The sequence below is a fragment of the Gorilla gorilla genome, chromosome 4 (genome assembly GCF_029281585.2).
Source record: "Gorilla gorilla gorilla isolate KB3781 chromosome 4, NHGRI_mGorGor1-v2.1_pri, whole genome shotgun sequence".
Taxonomy (NCBI): domain Eukaryota; kingdom Metazoa; phylum Chordata; class Mammalia; order Primates; family Hominidae; genus Gorilla; species Gorilla gorilla.
In genome coordinates, this window is record NC_073228.2 from 142,812,021 (window position 1) to 142,831,990 (window position 19,970).

At 50.4% G+C, this 19,970-nt stretch overlaps 1 protein-coding gene across 6 annotated transcripts in view; it reads left to right on the top strand.

Annotated features, from left to right (window-relative positions):
- CTNNA1 (catenin alpha 1) overlaps nucleotides 1-8,883 on the top strand; it is a 176,918-nt gene extending 168,035 nt beyond the window's left edge. For all 6 annotated transcript variants that reach the window (XM_031010998.3, XM_055389134.2, XM_063705911.1 and 3 more), the window contains 5 exons: nucleotides 3,142-3,252; nucleotides 4,375-4,556; nucleotides 4,731-4,836; nucleotides 6,479-6,613; nucleotides 7,659-8,883. In XM_031010998.3, the coding sequence (XP_030866858.2) occupies nucleotides 3,142-3,252; nucleotides 4,375-4,556; nucleotides 4,731-4,836; nucleotides 6,479-6,613; nucleotides 7,659-7,946 (822 nt within the window). In that variant the 3' untranslated portion in view covers nucleotides 7,947-8,883. The remainder of the gene's footprint in view (nucleotides 1-3,141; nucleotides 3,253-4,374; nucleotides 4,557-4,730; nucleotides 4,837-6,478; nucleotides 6,614-7,658) is intronic.
- The last annotated feature ends 11,087 nt before the right edge of the window (nucleotides 8,884-19,970 follow it).

Consider the following 19,970-nt stretch of genomic DNA (forward strand, 5'->3'; position numbering starts at 1 on the left):
CTTTTGTCACTGCCTGCCATTGTCTTTGTCATCCCCAGCAGCCTAGTTCTATTGTTCAGGTTGCGCCCTGGAGTCCTGCAACTCCCAGCGAGCCTTTGAGTCCACTGTGGGGTCTTCAGTCAGTTGGTCCTCCCCATGTGTCACTCAGCCCCTTGTGTCCTTGGTTCAGTCCTTTATTAGCTTTGAGTCCATAGTTGAATATACTCACTCCTCTGCCCTGCTGTTTCCTCACACCTGCCTTGCAAGGTGCAGTCCTGGCAAGATCCTGCTCTCCTGAGCACAGTGCAGATGGCCACAGCCACGCTGATGGAGCCGCAGAAGCCGCGGCCATTTGTGTGCCATGGCTGCCCTGCAACAGGCGTCCACCCACCCACACCTGTGCCCCTGTCCTATTTGGCCCACTTGCCGATTTCGTTGAGGATACTGAGGCAGTTAGTGCGTCCACCCCTCTGCATCCCATGTCTGTGTGCTCTACCTTCCTCCTAGCACCATGGGCATTGCTCTCGGTGCTTCTGGCCGAGGCCATCCCTTGCACGTCTTTGTACTAGGGTCCCAGCTTCTTCACCCCCTGCCTCCTGTACCTTTCCCCAAGCCTATGATGATTTCTCCCATTTTTAAGGGGAAAAAAAAAGTCTCTTGACCCACACCCCTTCTCAGTCTCCTTGGCTGGTTTCTCCCCATCTCCTCAGCCTGTGAAACACGGGTGTGGCCTGCTGGGAAGTCCTTGACCTCTTCAGAGTCCTGTCTAGAGGCTGACTCTCCTAAGTTCCACACTTGTCTGCGCACCTTGCCTCCTCCCTCTCACTTGCTCCACCCAGGCAGCACATGTTAGTTGATAGTGACTCTGTCTTCCCTTGCTTGGGCCCAGACTTCGGATCTTTTATTTCCCTTTTGTCCCATACCTCACATCTGCTTTATCTGTGAATTCTTTTGGCTCTCCGTTCACAGTAGAGAACCTGAACATGTTCTCACCCTCGTCCAAGCCACCAGCACCTCTCACCCGGGTTCATGCAGGTGCCACTCAGCTGGTTCCCTGTTCCCATCCTGGGTGCCTACAGTCTCATGAGCCACAGGGCAGCCAGAGCGATTTCTGTAAGCTTCAATCTGATCATGTTATCCTCTGTGCCAGCGTCTCCACAGGCCGCCACGTCACTCATTCTTTATGCTGGCCTACGAGGCCTTCTAGGACTGGAACCTGTCACTTCTCCAACCTTATTTCCTGCTGATCTCCTCTTGTACTCATGGGGTTCCAGGCAAGCCGGTGACATGGGGGCAGTGAGCTAAGCCTCCCTTCTGTGGCCTCCTTGCTATTCACGCAGTTCCCAGGGCCAACGCCCCTTCCCCACGGCCTCTATGCTGCCACCCGCCCCCCCTTCCCCCTCCTTGAGAGCACCTTCTCGTGAGACTTTTCCAAACACCCATATAGAATTAAAATCTCCCTTTATTCATCACTGCTTTCTTTATAGCACTGGTCACTTTTGATGTGTCATATAATTCATTTGCTTACTTTGTTGTCATTTCTTCCATTAGAATATGTGAGAGGAATTTTTGTCTGTTTGTCACTTGGTATCTCTAGGGCCCAGAACAGTGCTTGGCAGAGAGATAATGAATGAATGAATGAATGAATGAATGAATGAATGAATGAGAGTACTCGGTTTTCTTGGCAAGAACGGTTCTTGGGTCTGCGATGGGGTGCTGGGGAGGTAGAGATGATGTTAGGAGGTGGTCCTTTGAAAAGCCCCTTAACTGATTGATTGCATGCCAGTCCCAAAGGCATGTGTGACTGCAGCGTTAAAACTGTCAGTGCTGGCATTGTGTTTTGTGCCACCGAGTCCATCGGCCTCCAGGACCTCACACCGACATGCTGTCTGTTCCCCTGCGTGAGCGTCCACTGTTCTCACCTCATCAAGGGACAGGCCCAGCCTTTGCACAGCACGTTCTTAGTGGTTCCAGAATGTTTCTTGCATATCTTCTTGTTTGAACCTCATAGCAAGTCCTTGGGCTGGGCTTGGACTATGTCCTGGTACACAGACGAGAGACTCGCCTCACTGCCCTCCTGTCACAGGCCAGCCGGCTGGGCTGAGCGCCAACCCCAGCTGTTCTGCCTGCTGCCCCCTTACTGATAACTGCCAGAGGACAACATTATGTTTCAAGTCAGTAGCTAATAATGAGAGGCTGGTAGTTGGTACAAAATAAGAATTTTATTTCATAATTAAAGCAAAGAGCTAGGACCAGTAATCAGTCCTTTGGGTATTTACTCAGCCCTTACCTGCCATATTCTCCCCTCTTTTCTTTTGATGAAAGTCAAAAGAATACTTTAAAATACATTGCCTATTTTTACTCCTCCAAGCAGCCTTGGTACCCTAACAGAAGGCCCAGTTATTTAATTTTCTTTTTGTCATAAAGTAGGAAAGTTATACAAATCCACTTAATACTATACAAAACACCTCTATTTTTAAGTCAGTACCTTTTCTACCCAGGACAGTTCTCATCTTTGTCTTAAAATGCCGGTGTTGGGGAAGTAAATTAGGAAGTAAAAACCTTATGTCACTGGGCACAGTGGCCCACGCCTGTAATCTCAGCACTTTGGGAGGCCAGGGCCGGCAGATCACCTGAGGTCAGGAGTTCAAGACCAGCCTGACCAACATGGTGAAACCCCGTCTCTACTAAAAATACAAAAATTAGCCGGGCATGGTGGCATGTTGCCTCTAATCCCAGCCACTCGGGAGGCTGAGGCAGGTGAATCTCTTGAACCCAGGAGGTGGAGGTTGCATTGATTCCAAGATCACACCACTGCACTCCAGCCTGGGTGACAGAGCGAGACTCTGTCTCAAAGGAAAAAAAAAACAATCATGTCTTACAAAGAAATAGTGAATTGACTCAGTGATAGCAATTGAGCCCCACACACAGTGAAACCAGCCCAGGCCTGCTGTGGGCCAGGCAGCCCAGCGTGTGCACCAGTGAAGCAGAGGCTCGAGACAAATGCTGAGTGATTTTGACTTTATTCACCATACTGTTCAGAACACTGCACGTTAAAATCCAGAATTCTGGGCCTCCGTGCACCTGGCCAAGAGGCTCAGGGTGGCTGGGGGCTGGTGGCCCAGAGATGTGTCTGACCTGTGATCTTTGTCTTGGTGGCAGACCCCTGAGGAGTTGGATGACTCTGACTTTGAGACAGAAGATTTTGATGTCAGAAGCAGGACGAGCGTCCAGACAGAAGACGATCAGCTGATAGCTGGCCAGAGTGCCCGGGTAAGGAAGCGCTCCGTGGGGCGGTTCAGCTTGTGCTGCCGACTTTCCCTGTCCCCTTTCTTGTTTCCAGGAAAACACCCTCAGTATTCAGAACACCGTTTCTCTCTCTCTCTGTCTCTCTGGCAGTAGACTGAAGTTAAACTAAGTTGTGGCACCTGCTAGTCACTTGTAGCCTCTTCAGCTAGAGGCAGACCAGGTCCTGGGCCTCCTCTGCAGTGCCCTGGGGCTTTAGTTTATGATAGAGCCCTGGGTCAGGAAAGGGCTAAGATTTAGTCAATGCAGTGTTTGTTGAAAGGATCGTGAAATTTGAAAAAGATTGCTGCCTTTGTCCATCTCGATACTATGGGTATGAACTATTTAATTATTCATGGGTTTAAAAAAATAACAGTGGTACATTCAAGAAAGCCAGTCAGAGCCATTGCATTCATTTGAGTCATTAAATCTTCAATCAATAGCATTTATGTTTTGGGGAGGATGCCAAGAAATATTTCTAAGGAGTCTTTGATTTCACTCCTTGGAAATCTGTCGTGAACAGCGAGCACATCCCTGCCTTATGTCCTGCTCAGTCATGAGCACTTTGGGAAGCTGAGAGGGAGGAGCTCCCCAGCCGTAGGTCTGTGGGCTGGAGGTGGGCAGCAGGCCTCCAGGTGTTGCTCAAGTATGGCCTGAGTGCCAGCAGGTATCTCTCAGCCCTCTTTCTTCAGGTGTACATTCTAAAGCCACTTTCAGTTCACCTTGAATAGTTGGAAATGTCCATCAGGGCCCACCACGGAAAGGGCTCCACACTTTCATCAACCCCTTCTCTCATTTCTTGTCTTATATTAATAAGAATTAAGCAGGTTCTGTCCCTGCACAGGTGTGATTCCAAAGCTTCCACATTAGCCTTCCACCCCTCGCTGTTTCCTTCCACACTAAAACTTGTGCTCAAAAGTGGGTCGGAAATTCAGGCTGTCATAAGTTTCTGCAAAAAAATGAGAGAAATAGCCCTTCAGGCAAAATGAAACCTATTAAAGCATTATCCTACCTATGCCACAGATTGCCTGTTGGAAATATTCTTGGCTAATGCACTCCGAGAACTTCATATTCTTTTTATGTAAGAGCTCTTTGTGCTTCTGATCACAGGCGATCATGGCTCAGCTTCCCCAGGAGCAAAAAGCGAAGATTGCGGAACAGGTGGCCAGCTTCCAGGAAGAAAAGAGCAAGCTGGATGCTGAAGTGTCCAAATGGGACGACAGTGGCAATGACATCATTGTGCTGGCCAAGCAGATGTGCATGATTATGATGGAGATGACAGACTTTACCCGGTGAGCAGCACCCCGGCCCCACCAGGCTGCACAGGGGCCACTTTCTTCCCCACAGGTCACCTGCGCAGCGGCTCAGACAGCCCAGGCCATGGGGCTTTGTGGACAATCTTCTTTTTCTACTCCAACTGCGAGGGGCTTCACATACAATAATCCTTGTTCTCTCCCTCTTCTCAGAGGTAAAGGACCACTCAAAAATACATCAGATGTCATCAGTGCTGCCAAGAAAATTGCTGAAGCAGGATCCAGGATGGACAAGCTTGGCCGTACCATTGCAGACCATGTAAGTGACAGACTTGCTAGGTGGGTCTCCAAGCTCCTCCTGGGGTTCAGGCAGCCCAGCCTGGTCCATTCAGGGTAAGTTTCATGGGCCACAGCACTTTTGTCACCCATCTCTAAAAATGGTTCTTAATAATCCCAGCATAGATTTGTAAGGATTCTCTAGAGCAGATGTGTATGTCCTGGAATCTTCCATCGCTTGGTAGCCAAAATTAACCTCTGCTGTTGTCTCTTATGTCTCAGTTCCCTCTCTCCCCCTCTGGGCAGGGGCCGAGAGCAGCCAGAAGCCATGTGGCCAGTGCTGTGGAAGGCTGGTGTGCCTAGATGGACCCAGGTTTCTTCATCCTCAGCACTGTGTTTCTCAGTCACCCCGTCTCCATCCCCCTATTCCCTCACACTGATAGGTACAAAAATACGGTTCCTACCGCCTGGAAATTGTACAATACATTTCATTTGGTGTTTTAAGCCTGATCAAGAGAAGCTCTTTCTCAGTTACAGTTTTTCTCTGTAGTTAACAAGCCTCCCCACCATTTTCCCTGAAATATCCAAACTCTCAGCCTCATCTAGGCCACAGGATGTGTGAGACACAAGCCTCCTTACACAAGCCAAAGATTGTAAAGGCATCCTTGACTCCCACACAGTCGGTAATAGGGCCTATTGCTTCCATTGGCCAAATGTATCTTGACACAAACCAGTCTTGTCCTCTCTGCAGATCTCCATAGCCACTTAGACTACTGTGGCCGCTCCCGATTTCCTATTCTTTCCTCTCTCCACTTCCTTCTGCATCCAGCTGTCAATACTGTCATCTGAAAATGCAGGTCACACGGCTCTGCCCTGCTTCCATGACTACTTAGAATACAGCTCATCTCCAGTATGGTCTGCGGGGTCTCAGTTCATACCACTCTCTGTGGTGTACTTTGCTCCAGCCTCACTGGAAGAAAATGTTTGCTTGCTATAAACACTTGAGAGGTGCTCTGTGTTTCTCCCTTTAGCTAAAGCTTTCTAGGCTGGTCCTAATCTGGGAGCCTCTAAAACTCTGAGATGTGGAGCGAGACAGGAACTGGGCAGGGGCCACCCTTTTCTCTTTGACCATCCCCAACTGCTTTTTTTCTTGCTTTACTTTACTCACTTGTCTTCCACCTCAGCCTGCAGTGAGTGGCTTTTGTCATCAGGCATTAATAACGCAAAGTGCCTCGGAGCAGAAGAGTTAACTATTTGTTTACTTAGCTAAAAACATCTGGACTTTTCTCCATAGCCAGGCTCCTGCTTGCTGAGCCGGCTTGTTCTCACCTTGAGGGGCATGGGCCTCCACCCTGCCGTTTGGGGTGAGGGGATCCTTGGCCAGGGTGGTTTCCCCGCCATCATAGGAGGGAAGTCAGTGGGAGGCTCAGAAGGCCTTGGCTATACAACCAGTGCCATGCGGCGCAGTCAGGGTCCCGTGAACGACTTCCATCAGCTCACCCGCCTCCATCCCCAAGCAGAGTGTAGGCAAGGGCTGTGACTGCCTCAGGTAATTGGGTGATTTTGCTCCAGCAAGAGGAGAGGAAGCATGTGAGTGCCACACTGAACCTTTCAGAAACAGCCGTGGGGTCAGGGGTGCTTGGGCCAAGCCAGGATGCTTGGTGTTAAGCCTGCTCTCTCTTCAGTGCCCTGACTCGGCTTGCAAGCAGGACCTGCTGGCCTACCTGCAACGCATCGCCCTCTACTGCCACCAGCTCAACATCTGCAGCAAGGTCAAGGCCGAGGTGCAGAATCTCGGCGGGGAGCTCGTTGTCTCTGGGGTAAGCATTAGCTGAAAAAAAAGAGGGCCAGTGGGAACGTGCTGACCCTTGTCAGAAATGAAAGTCACCTCCTATCCGCATAAACACCTGCCCTGGGAAAGTGTGCTGTACAGAAACCCCAAGTCCTGTCCATCATCTGTTCCCTGTAGAACTGTGACACCTGGGGGGCACTGCAAGGGCTGAAAGGCTGGCCTCCTCCCCTTTGCTGGCCACTCACTGGGGAAGAATTTTTAAAAATCTTCCTTGGGACCGGGCGTGGTGGCAGGTACCTGTAAGTCCCAGCTGCTTGGGAGGCTGAGACACAAGAATTACTTGAGCCTGGGAGATGGAGGTTGCAGTGAGCCGAGATGGCACCACTGCACTCCCGTCTGGGCAACAGAACAAGACTGTCTCAAAACAAAACAAAACTTCCTTTTCTTCCCCCAGAGAGGAATTAAGAGTAGACGTAGATAGGGTGTTTTCTCAAAAGCCCTTCACTCCTCAGAGTGCTTGGGTAGCGTCTCTTTCTTTTTACCACATCACAGTTCTGAGGCCTTTCTCACCTAGGGCAGGGGAAAGAAGAGGTTTGCTGAGTGGATTGGGGTCCACCGAGCCTCCATGGCTTCTCTCAATCCCACTGAATTTCCTTTAAAAGAAACACTTCTTATATTGAACATATTGAGACCATTTGCTCATCTGCTTTGCCATAAACGTCCCTGTCTCGATTCCTGCTTCTCCTCCCCCACGTGCTTACAGCTCTGGGATCACTTACAGTGACTTCCAGTTGGTTTGAGTGAATAAACACTTGCTGAGGGGTGGGGGTGAGCAAGGCGAGGTTGCCTCATGTCTTCTCCAAAGGGTCTGAGGGCAGGTGCTTCCAGGCTATTTAGATAAGAGCAGCCGTTGAGGGTGTTCTTCAGGAACAGGCTGCTGCCCAATCCTCTGCGACCTGCCCAGGCCCTGGTCTTGCAGAGGAGTAGGGGGCTCCCCTTCAAGCACGGCCCACCTGTGTCCACGAGGCTGGAGGTCAGGCCTGTGCTTCTTACCACCCCTGTCTGCCTCGTAGGTGGACAGCGCCATGTCCCTGATCCAGGCAGCCAAGAACCTGATGAATGCTGTGGTGCAGACAGTGAAGGCATCGTACGTCGCCTCTACCAAATACCAAAAGTCACAGGGTATGGCTTCCCTCAACCTTCCTGCTGTGTCATGGAAGATGAAGGCACCAGAGAAAAAGCCTTTGGTGAAGAGAGAGAAACAGGATGAGACACAGACCAAGATTAAACGGGCATCTCAGAAGAAGCACGTGAACCCGGTGCAGGCCCTCAGCGAGTTCAAAGCTATGGACAGCATCTAAGTCTGCCCAGGCCGGCCACCCCTACCCCTCGGGGCTCCTGAAGATCAGTCACTGTTCATCACTCAAATGAATTTGCTAAATACAACACTGATACTAGATTCCACAGGGAAATGGGCAGACCGAACCAGTCCAGGGGGTGAATTTTCCAAGAACATAGTTTAAGTTGATTAAAAATGCTTTTAGAATGCAGGAGCCTACTTCTAGCTGTATTTTTTATATGCTTAAATAAAAATAAAAATTCATAACCAAAGAGAATCCCACATTAGCTTGTTAGTAATGCTCTGACCAAGCCGAGATGCCCATTCTCTTAGTGATGGCGGCGTTAGGGTTTGAGAGAAGGGAATTTGGCTCAACTTCAGTTGAGAGGGTGCAGTCCAGACAGCTTGACTGCTTTTAAATGACCAAAGATGACCTGTGGTAAGCAACCTGGGCATCTTAGGAAGCAGTCCCTGGAGAAGGAATGTTCCCAGAAAGGTCTCTGGAGGGACAAACTCAGTAAAACATAATGTATCATGAAGAAAACTGATTACTCTCTCTATGACATGAAATGAGAATTTTAATGCATGGTTATAATTAATTACTAATGTACGCTGCTGCAGGACATTAATAAAGTTGCTTTTTTAGGCTACAGTGTCTTGATGCCATAATCAGAACACACTTTTTTTCCTCTTTCTTCCAGCTTCAAATGCAAATTCATCATTGGGCTCACTTCTAATAACTGCAGTGTTTCCCGCCTTGGGCTTGCAGCAGAAAAACCTGACAAAATAGTGTTTGCTAAGGCAGTAATTTAGACTTTACCTTATTTGCGATTACTGTAGTGATTGATTGATTACTATAACTACAAGGCATAATTTACTATCATCTTATTTAAATTTTATGAATTTGAATGTTTTTTACACTAACTTTTCCCAATAAAGTCCACTATGAAACCACGACATCCAAGAGGCCAAAGTCGTCTTCTCTGCCTTCAAGTCATAGATTTGCCCGTAGTATCTGTGGTGCTCTGGGCCCTCCCGGTGTCCCTCTCTTCCAGGATGGGGATGCCCGGGAGGGAAACTGTCTGTGGCTCTAGGCTGCACGGCTTGTGCCAGCCCATCAGGGAGGGCCATGCCCGTTGTCCTATTGAGTGCCCCACCCTGCACCCCCACCTTGGGAATTCACATGTCCATTCCTTGAGGTTCATGTCAACCTCGGAGGCATCCCTGTCTTCATTATAGCTGACCCCTCTCCTGCGTCCTTCTGTCAGCATATCCCTTCTGCATCCTTCCCGTCAGCACATACATACCAAGCTATGATGATAGTGGCCTTCGAGATGAAAACCCTCCTTAACCCCATGATCCTTCCCAGCTGGCATTCCCACCCTAAGCAAGGTTCCCTAAAGAGAAGCTGCTGTTGTCATTTTCTCCCCTTCCTCACTTCCAGTCAGCTGTCACCTTGCTCCCTCCACCTCCCCTTGTCAAGGTGACTGCCTTCCACTGCCAGCCACACTGGCAATTGTCTTGAGACCTCACCATGCAAGCGGCCTGGGGTCGTGGCGGGGAGGAGGAGGACAAGGACTCCTGAACGCTGCTCACTCGGCTTCCAGGACACCCCGCTCAGATTCTGCCTGCCTTACTGGGGGCTCCTTCTCCTTTCCTGGGGCTGAGAGGTTGTGTCTGTGCCCACCCTCCTGAGCTCAGCCAGAATCTCGCATGTAAAGACATCCAAATGCCGACTTCTTCTCCCCAGAGCCTGGCTTTTATAACGACTGCCGCCTCACGCTCCATTCGGATGTCTAATGAATCTCTCAGACTTGACCTGTCCAAACTGCTTGCCACCTCTACTCACCACCGCCCACCCCCACACCCTCCATACCGTTTTCCCCACGTCACTGCCCCTCACCCCCTTCCTCTTGCCAAATGCCTAAAAATAAAAATTCTGAGGTGGATCTATAGCACAATGGGCTTCTAGTGACAAGAAATCAAAATTCTGATCTTTAAAATGTATGCACAATTTACCTGTTACCACCTGGCCTAAGCCATCCTGCTGTTACTGCTGTGTAGCAAGTTGCAGCCAAAGCGACCTCACATGGCTCCTGAAGGTCAAGAATCTGGGAGCAGCTCAGCTGGATGGCTCTGACTCGGGGTCTCATGAAGTGGCCAAGATGCCAGCTAAGGCTGCCGTCTGAAGGCTTGACCTGGCGAGGATTTGCTTCCAGATTCACTCGCGTGGCTATTGACAGAAGGCCTCAGTTCCATGCCACATGGCCTGTTCCACAGAGCAGCTCACAGCTTGGTAGTAGCCGGCTTCCCCAGAGCGGTATCTGTGAGCAGCGTCCAGATGGAAGCCATGGTGTTCCCTTAAAACCTGATATGGAGGGTGATTCCCCATCATGTCTGTATTCTGTGGGTCACACAGACCAAGGCTGGTCCACTGTGGAAGGCAAGGACGAGGTTGCCAGTGCCCGGCGGTGGGCGGCCACAGCCAGCCTCCCTGCCAGTGTCCCCCACAGCCAAGTTGTCCCTGTAAGACAGGTCAGCTCAGGTCATTCCGAGCTCAGACCTTCCAGCGGCTTCCATGTCCCTCAGTAAAAGCCAGAGTCCTAAAGGCCTCTTGCCTGCTCTGGCCTCCTCTCACCATTCTCTGCCATCCTCCATCTGCCCCTGGTGTCCCTGAAGTCTTGAACATGCCGAGCACATCCTGCCTCGTATGCTTCCTGGCCTGGAATGCACTTGCCCCAGGACACCCTGTGCTGGCTTTAGCGTTTCCTTCCTGTCTCATCAAGTCACCTTATTATCAAAAGGACTCCGACAGGCTAAGTGTGGTGGCTCATGCCTGTAGTCCCAGCACTTGGGAAAGCCGAGGTGGGAGGATCGCTTGAGCCCAGGAGTTCAGGACCTGCCTGGGCAACATGGCAAAACTTTGTCTCTCTTAAAAAAAAAAAAAAAAAAAAAATGTCCAATGTCCATTTATGTATCTCTTAACATCTTCCCTTGTGCCTCAGTGGGAAAGCAGCCCACACCATCCCTTGCTCCCTGGGCTCCTCCATCCTCTGCCAAGGCTCACAGCACTGCAGGCACCAGCCCTCACTGGACTGACCTATGGGGAATAGCCAGTGTTGGCTCTGCTCATCCTCATCAGAGACAAAGGGCTTGTTAGCATGTGCTCGATAGATAGTAGTTGAACAATGTGGACCATTATTGATTTAAACCAACCCATCAGAAGGTGTTAGAGGGCAAAAAGCTGGCAAATGAGAAGGCACCAGGGGCCTGGAGAGCCGAGGCTGAGGCTCAGAGGCCCTGCCCCGAAGTCCTGACCCCTCCTCTCACCTCACAGACCACGACAGAGCTGGGCCAAGCAGGAGGGGACCTGCCTGTGCGTGTGGGGCCTTTGGGGCCTTCCTGCAGCCTCCTTTATGCTCGCTCCTGCCCCTGTGCCATCTGCAAAGGGGACTGCCTCCCCTCTGCATCCTGAGATTTCGCATCCAGGACGGGCCCCTGCTCTCAGCAGTCTTGTTGATGCCTCATCAGAGGAGGGTTGGGGGAACAGAGCCAAGGACCAAAGCCGAGTCCCAGATCCCTCCACCCCACTGTGCCTCCCCAGCCTGTCACCCTGCGTTGGTGACCCCTCAGACCTGCTCCCTACTCCCTGCACTCAGCACACAGCCCCTGCTCTCCTGTGGCTAGCAGCACCCACGCCTCTCCCAGGATGGCTCTGTCCCGGTCCCTGCCTGCTCAGTGCCCTGCAGGGGTTCCCGTGTCTCCTGTGCAACACCTTCAAAGGCCACAGTTCACTCTGCAGCCTTCATCCTCCCAGCTTCCAGCCCCAACCTCTTCCACCCTCCTCCCAGGACAAGGCCACCTCCCCTCCCCACGGAAGCAAAAGAGAAGGAGCTGCCACATGCTGGGCACCTCAGAGCCTGTGTCCAGCCTTTACTCTCGTCACCCCATTTCATCTGTGCGACCCGAGGTGTCAGTGCCATTGCTGCATCTCCGGCTGCACAGCTGAAGAAGTGACTAGGGGAGGTGAAGTCACACTGCGGCAAGTGGCTGGCCCCGCCACCCGGCTTTGAGAGGCACTGCCTCCAGGGCCCCCAGCTTTGGGCCATCCCTCCTGGACCCTCTGAGTAATGGTGATGCCAGTGGCCACTCCCTCCCTCTCACACCTTCTCTAGATTCCCACGGTTCCCTGCCCGTCACCAATGTGTGTCCCTCGTCTCCCTTACCAGCTCCTTCTCCTCGTGGCCCCTGACATTGAGGTGCTCCAGGGCTCCCATCTGGAGCCTCCTCTCCATGTTCAGTGACACCCAGCAGGGGCCTGCTGGTCAATGTTGAGCCACCGGCTCTCTACGGTCAGGCCAGGGAGGATGCGAACAGATGCACATCTGTGCATTTAGAAAACACTGGACCGCTATAAAGGAATTGCAGCACACCATTCACAAAAGGAGACGTACAGGACTCTAACTGGGAATCCCAGCCAGCCAGCTGATTCCCACAGAAGGCTTTCATTGATTTTTGCCAGACTCTTGCATCCACGGTCAACCTATGGTTGTAACTGACAAACGAGACTAGTTCCAACAGGAATGCTGCTTGATATTTGTGTTTACCTTAAGGAATAAATGAAAGTGAAACAACAAAAACCTATGTTGGACTTTCACTTTGTCAGTGAGTGACTTCTTTGCTGAGTCAGATAATAGTTGTTAACTACTTTGACAATTTCTTCCATTTTTTTTGTGCTACTGACGATGTAACTGCTACAGATAACACACATTTACATTTAATTGGCATTATTAACATAACAAATTCACCTTTGATCTGTAGCATTTCCCAATTTCCATGGGTAAATGCTCCCACCACATCAGATTTTGAGCCACGGGCTGGCAGTGCTAAAACGCGGAGTTGGTTAGAGAAGCCCAGGAGCGCGCCGTGATGCATCCTTCTATCACCCAGACAATACGACCGACTGTGGTAAAATGTCATTAGGAAAGGATGAGTTGTTATTATAACTTAGGTGAACATTTACACACAGTGAAATCTGCTCTTTCTGGTGTGTAATTCCATGAGTTTTGACAAACGCAGTCCTGTAACCACCACCACAAGGAGGATGGAACAGTCACCCTTCCCCCAGGATTCCCCTGTGCTATCCCAGTATCATGAAAACAGTCCCCAATCCTAAGTCCTGGCAACACCTTCCCTATCATTTTGCCTTTTCCAGAACGTACATAAGTGCAGTAATACAGCACGTGGCCTTTTGGGTCTGGCTGCATATGGCGCAGTGCATTTCAATCAGCGCGGCTTCAAAATGCACGCAGATTGCTGTGTGCATCGGTGGCTCGTTCCTTACTGCAGAGTTGTATTCCGTTGTAAGGGTGCATCACAGTTTGTTTATACATCCCCCAGATAAGAGACATTTGAGTTGTTTCCAGTTTTTTATTTTTATTTTTTACAAATAAAGTTGATATAAGCATTGACGCACAGGTTTTCACATGAACACTGATTTTTTTGTTTGTTTGTTTTTTGAGACAGTCTCATTCTGTTGCCATGTTAGCCAGGCTCCTCTGGAACTCCTGACCTCAGGTGATCCACCCACCTCAGCCTCCCAAAGTGTTGGGATTACAGGCATGAGCCACCACACCCGACCTCAACATATTTTTTAAAATGAGCCTTGACCTATTTACAGTACCTCACATCTTATACAAAATTTAACTCAAAATCAGAGACCTAAATGTAAAATTATAAAACTCTTAGAAGAAGACAGAAGAGAAATCTTTGTGACTTTAGAGTTAGGCAGAGTTCTTAGAGACAACATCAAAGTCACCATTCATAAAATTTAAAAATGGATAAATTAGACTTCATTAAAATAAAAACCTCTGTGAAAGAAATTGTTAAAAGAATAAAAACTTACAAACAGGGAGAACATATTTGTAAATCACATATCTGACAAAGGACTTGTATCCAGAAAATGAACAGAACCCTCAAAATTCATTAAGAAAACAGTCAACCAAACGAAAAATTAGGCAAAAACATTCGATGCCTGTAGTCCCAGCTACTTGGGAGGCTGAGGCAGGAGGATTACTTGAGCCTGGGAGGCAGAGGTTGCAGTGAGCCAAGATTGCACCACTGCACTCTAGCCTGGGTGGCACAGCAAGACTCTAAAAAAAAAAAAACTGTCCAATGACTGCAGTACCATTTATTGAAAAGACAATCTTTTCTCCACTGAACTGCCTTTGCATGTTTGTCAAAAATCAATTAACTCTATCTGTGTGGGTCTGGCCAATGCCACACTGTGTTATTACAGGTTTATATCTTAAAATCAGCAAGTGTTAGCCCTCCAACTTGGTTCTTCTTTTTCAAAATTGTTTTAGCTATTCTTATTCTTGTTCCTTTGCATTTCCATGTAAGTTTTCAAATAAGACTCCTGATACCTAAAGAATTCCTACGGGGACTGCATTGAATCTAGAGATCAATTTTGTGGGGACCGACATCATTTAACAATGTTGAGTCTTCCAACCCATGAATGAACTCAGTAGGTCTGTCCATGTACTTAGATCTTCTGTGATTTACTTCATCAGTATTTCATAATTTTCAGCATAAAATCCTGCACATATTTCACTTTTCAGTTGATTTTTATACACTGACTTTGTATCCTATGACCTTGCTAAAGTCATTAGCTAGTTCTGTGAAATTGTTTTTACAGATGCCATGGGATTTTCTACATTGACACTCATGTCATCTGTGAATAGGGACAATTTTATTTCTTCTTTTTCAATCTGTATGCTATTTCATTTTCTTGCCTTAAGGCAGCGCCCAGAACTTTTAGTACAATGTTGAAAAGGAGTCAGGAGAGTGGGCATTCTTGCCTGTTTTACAATCTGAGGGGGAAGGAATTCAGCCTTTCACCCTTAAGTTTGATGTTAGATGTAGGTTTTTCTGTGGTTTCTGTTCATGAGGTTAAGGAAATTCCCTTCTGTTCCAATTTGCTGAGAGTTTTTATTATGGCTGCTTAATATTTGTCTACATCTGTTGAGATGATGGTGTGGCCTTTTCTTCTTTAGTCTGTTAATACGGTGAACTAATTGAACTAGCCTTGCATTCCCAGGGTACACTCCATTTGGTTATATTATCCTTTTACATATTGTTGCATTCAATTTGCCAATATTTTGTTGAGGATTTTTGTAGAGACTTCAGAAAAATCTAAAGTCTTTGCCATAGCCTACAGGATCTCCTGTCGCCATTACCTCCCTAAACTTGTTGATGACGGGATATTAGCCTGTAGGATATTTTTCTTGAAATATCATTGTCAGGCCAGGCACGATGGCTCACGCCTGTAATCCCAGCACTTTGGGAGGCCGAGGCAGGCAGATCACAAGGTCAGGAGTTCGAGACCAGCCTGGCCAACATGGTGAAACCCCATCTCTACTAAAAATACAAAAAATTAGCCAGGCATGGTGGCAGGTGCCTGTAATCCCAGCTACTCGGGAGGCTGAGGCAGGAGAATCACTTGAACCTGGGAGGTGGAAGTTGCAGTGAGCCGAGACCGTGCCACTGCACTCCTGCCTGAGCAACAGAGTGAGACTCTGTCGAAAAGAAAAGAAAAGAAAAGATATATCATTGTCTAGTATTGGTGTCAGGGCAATGCTGGCCTCATGAAATGAGTTTGGAAATGTTTTCTTCTATTTTCTGGAGGAGACTGTATAAAATTGGTATTAGTTGGTAGAATTTGCTAGTGAAACCACATGGGTCTGGAGTTTTCTTTGTGGAAGGGTTTTAAACAGTAAATTCTATTTCTTTAGTAGCTGTAGGGCTACACAGGTTATCTATTGTTGAGTGGGTTTCAGCAGCTTGTGTTAGGCAGAATAATGGCTTCCAGAGATGCCCACATCCTAATCCCTGGGCCTGCGCATATGTTGTTACATGGCAGAAAGCGAATCCAGGTTGCAGATGGAACTGAGGTTGCTAATTGGCTGATTTTCAGACAGGAGGATTAGCCTGGATCATCCAGGTGGGCCCACTGTAATCACAGGGTCCTTAAAAATGGAAGATGGAGGCAGAAGAGGAGGTCAGAATGGTGCGATATGAGAAGACCTTGACTTCCTTTTTTGGCTTTGAAGACAGAGGAAGGTCTAGGAGCCAAGGAGTACAGACAGCCCCTAGCAGCTGGGAAAGGCGAGGGATGGACCCCACCCAGAAAGGAGTACAGCCCTGCGACACTTGGAATTTTGCCCCATGAGAACTGGGCCAGACTTCTAACCTACAGCACTGTAAGAAAATTGACTGGGAATGTTTTAAGGCACAAAGCTCATGGTAATTTGTTAGCATAGCAGCAATAGAAAGCTAATACAGTGAGAGGCCGTGTTTCTCAAGGAATTGGTCCATGATTTCTTCTAAGTTGTCAAATTGATTTTACAATGTATTTATTTAGAGTTGTTCATAATACTCACTACTCACTATCCTTTAATGCTCGTAGAGCCTATAGCGACACCCCGTTTTCATCCGTGAGGCTGCTGATTTATGTCTTCTCTCTTTTTCAAAGGACCATCTTTTAATTTCATTGATTTTCTCTAGTTTTACTGTCTTCAATTTTATTGGTTTCCACTCTTTATTATTTCCTTTTCTTCTGCTTCCTTTGGTTTTAATTTGCTCTTCTTTTACTAGTTTTTAAAAATTACCTTTGCTTTCTCGGTGTTACTTAATTGTACACTTGCATCACTTAGTTTTAATAATGGCTGTGTTTAACAACCAGTTGGCCACATTGTGAACCCTGCGGCTCCCTTGTGTGAGGTTTCCAGGCCTGGTCAGTATCCCCCACCCAGCCTCTCTCTCAGCTCCAGGCTGTCTGCTGCTGCCTGTCAGCACTCCCACCTGGATGTCCTGCTGACATCTCCATATAAACATCAACAGGGTCCACCTCAGAGCCCCAGTCACTCCCCTGCTCTCCAAGCCTCCCACTCTGGTACCAGCTCCTCCCCATGCCCATCTGCTCCATCCCCTCGACTCCTCTCCCCACACTCTGCATCCCGCCAGCAGAGCCCTGAGCTCTGCCTCAGCCCCATCTGGAGTCTGCACACTTCTCACAGTCCTATGTCTTCACCCTGCCCCACATCCTTGTCCAGCTGCCCCCTGGATGCTGCCCTGGGCTCCCTGCCCCTCCTGGCCCCTGTGTCATCTATTCTCACCACAACAGTAAGAAAAGGTGAGGCCGGGCACAGGGGCTCACACCTGTAATCCCAGCACTTTGGGAGGTTGAGGCAGCAGGATCACTTGAGCCCAGGAGCTCAAGACAAGCCTGGAAAACATAGGGAGACCTCTACAAAAAAATGAAAAAAATTAGCTAGGCATGACAGCTTGCACCTGTGGTCCCAGCTACTTTGGAAGCTGAGGTGGGAGGATCACTTGAGCCTAGGAGGTCAAGGCTGCAGTGAGCCGTGGTCACACCACTGCATTCTAGCCTGAGTGACAGAACAAGACCCTGTCTCAAAAAGAAAAAGGTGGGTTACATCAGGTCTCTCCTCTGCACCCAACTCTCAACAGCCCCACCTCAAAGAAAATCCCAGGTCCTTTCCACAGCCTCCCCAGGCGGCCCTCCCTTGCAACTCCTCCCTCGGTCTCTGCCTGCTCCAGGCCTGGTTCTCATGGCTTTTCCTGAAGTGCTTCGGCCTGTTCCTGCAGGACCTTTGCCTCTGCTATCCCCTTGTCTACAAAGCACCCCCATGGCTCACTGCTGCGCTCCTGTGCCTGGCCCCTCCTCAGAGGCCTTCCCCACCACTGAGGGGAAACAGCAGTGCCTACCCCTCTTCCCTCCCCACTGGGCTCTGTCTTCCTTGCCTGGCCCTCCCCTGGAGCATGTGTATTTATCAAGGTCCAGCCCTCTCCCCTCCTGTCCTACCACTTCCTGCCCTAGAACAGTGCCTGGCTCATAGTACCCAACCAGATTTGCTGAACAAATGAATGAATAAGCAGCTGCCCAGAGAACACCTGGTAGGATGATGACACAGCCCTTGACAGGGCTGACAAGCTGCCAGAGGACCCGAAATTGTGGACTCTGCAAATGGCCACTCTCTGGCCTTCCTGTAGCTTCCCAGGGCCAGAGCCCTCGCCCTGCCTGCCCCAGACTGGCCCTCCCAACTGCCCATCCCTGACTGTTACTCCTGCAGCCTGCAGGGCTCAGCCTGGCCATCACCAGCTCTGGGAGGCCTTTCCTTGGCCTCACCCAGCTCAGCAGACTTCTCAGCTCCAACTGCCTGACACACACGACTGCTCAACAGCCACAGTGTGAATGAAAGAATGAATGAACAAGTGAACTCATAAAACCACAGCTGCTGAGGGATGGGGTAAGGACCTAGGCCCACCACCCTCCCTGCCATCCTCCCACACTAGGGCCCGGGTCAGCCCAGCCCAGGAGCAGGGACCCAATAATCACTCAGGGCCTGTGGGTGTCAGCCCGGCACACCTCTCAGCCCATCCCAAGACAGTGAGGACAGGAAAGCAGGCTCCAGCCCCACAGGAGGAAGTCCCACCTCCCCCGTCACCACTCCCTGCCTCACTTCGAGCCCCGGTCACACTCCTTGACCACAGTTCCCAGGATGGCAGCCAAAGGGAAGGCAGAGAAGGGGTTCCTTCCTGACCTGCAGACAGCAAGCAGTGATGAATCAGGAGGCGGAGCCAGAACCCACCCCCAAGCAGCCCAAGCCCAGACCCTGGGGCGCCTCGCCACGCTCTCCCTGGAGGGTCTGCTTAACAGTCCAGAACGAACCTGGATGCGGCCAATGAGGAGAAAGACTGCAGCCCAACTCCCATTCCGATGCTCTGAATGTGTGAGGGCAGAGTGCACGGAGTCCCACCTCCCAGGCCTCGGGCTCAGCAGCCTGGCACTGGTCCAGCCCCCTCCCTACAGCCCCCAGGTGCCCGTTCCTCCGTCCTCGCTCCCAGAAATCCTCTCAAGAGCACCTGGCCCAAAGCCTCCCTCTGCTTTACAGAATCGCTGCTGAGGGCAGCACACCTGGGGGCAGAGGGGACACTGGGGACTGCAGTTAGGCCCCTACTAGTGGCACTCCTCCCATAGGGACGCTTTCCACACCCCGGGCCAGACCCTGGTGGTCACAGAGGCCTCAAGGGCCAGCCTGGTCCTGACACAGCCGAGCGCCCGGCCTGGCCTCCCCACAAGGCCCCACACTCTCGCCTGTCCACTGTTCCCACTGCCCAGCCTTGGTGCTCGCCTCTGAATGCTGAAAGCCCAGAATAGATTCATCCCCAGCCCAGCCCCAAGTCCTCCTGTCTTCCAGCCTCTGCTGAGGCAGCCCCTCTCCCCATCAAACCTCACCTTGCCCCTTTCTCAAGTCCACCCTAGATCTTCCAACACTACCTCTAAAGCGCCCCTTGACCTTGGCCTCATCCAGGCGCTGGCACCTCCTGTCTGAACCCTGCCTGCCCTGTTGTGGCCACACATGCCCAGCCATTTCTCCTGGTCCTCCCTCCGCTGCCTGTCAATTCAACATCGTCCCCTTCTTGGCCTCCCATTCAAGCCTCCCACAGCACCATCAGCACCGCAGGCCCACTGCTGCCCCCACAGGCAGATCACTTGGCCTCTCTGAGCCATGATTTCCTCATCTGTAAAATCTACTTCGAAGACTCCTGCGAGGCTGTAAAGGCAGCAGGTACCCAATGGCTGGCAGACTGTGAGTCCGATCCCCACTCTGCCCGAGCCCTGAGGCCTCCCGCCCTGGGGAAGCTGTTACTCCAGCATCAGCCTGGACTCCTGCCTCCAGCCTGCCCTGCTGGGAGGGGCTCCGTGCAGGCCGTGGCTCTGCTCCGAGCTTCCTGCGTGTCGTGTTGCGGCAAGAGGCGAGCAGGAGAGGGGCTGAGGAGAAGAGCCAGGTGGCCAAGCAAAGGGACTGCAGGGAAGGCCAACTACTGACCCCATGTTTTTCTGGGCCTCAATTTGCCCTCAGATCAGTAAAACTGAGATTTCTACAAGCGAGGCCTAGAGCCAGGGAGAGGAGAGTCCTGCCCCAGACTGGCCCTCCCGACTTTACCACCTGGGGGCCGG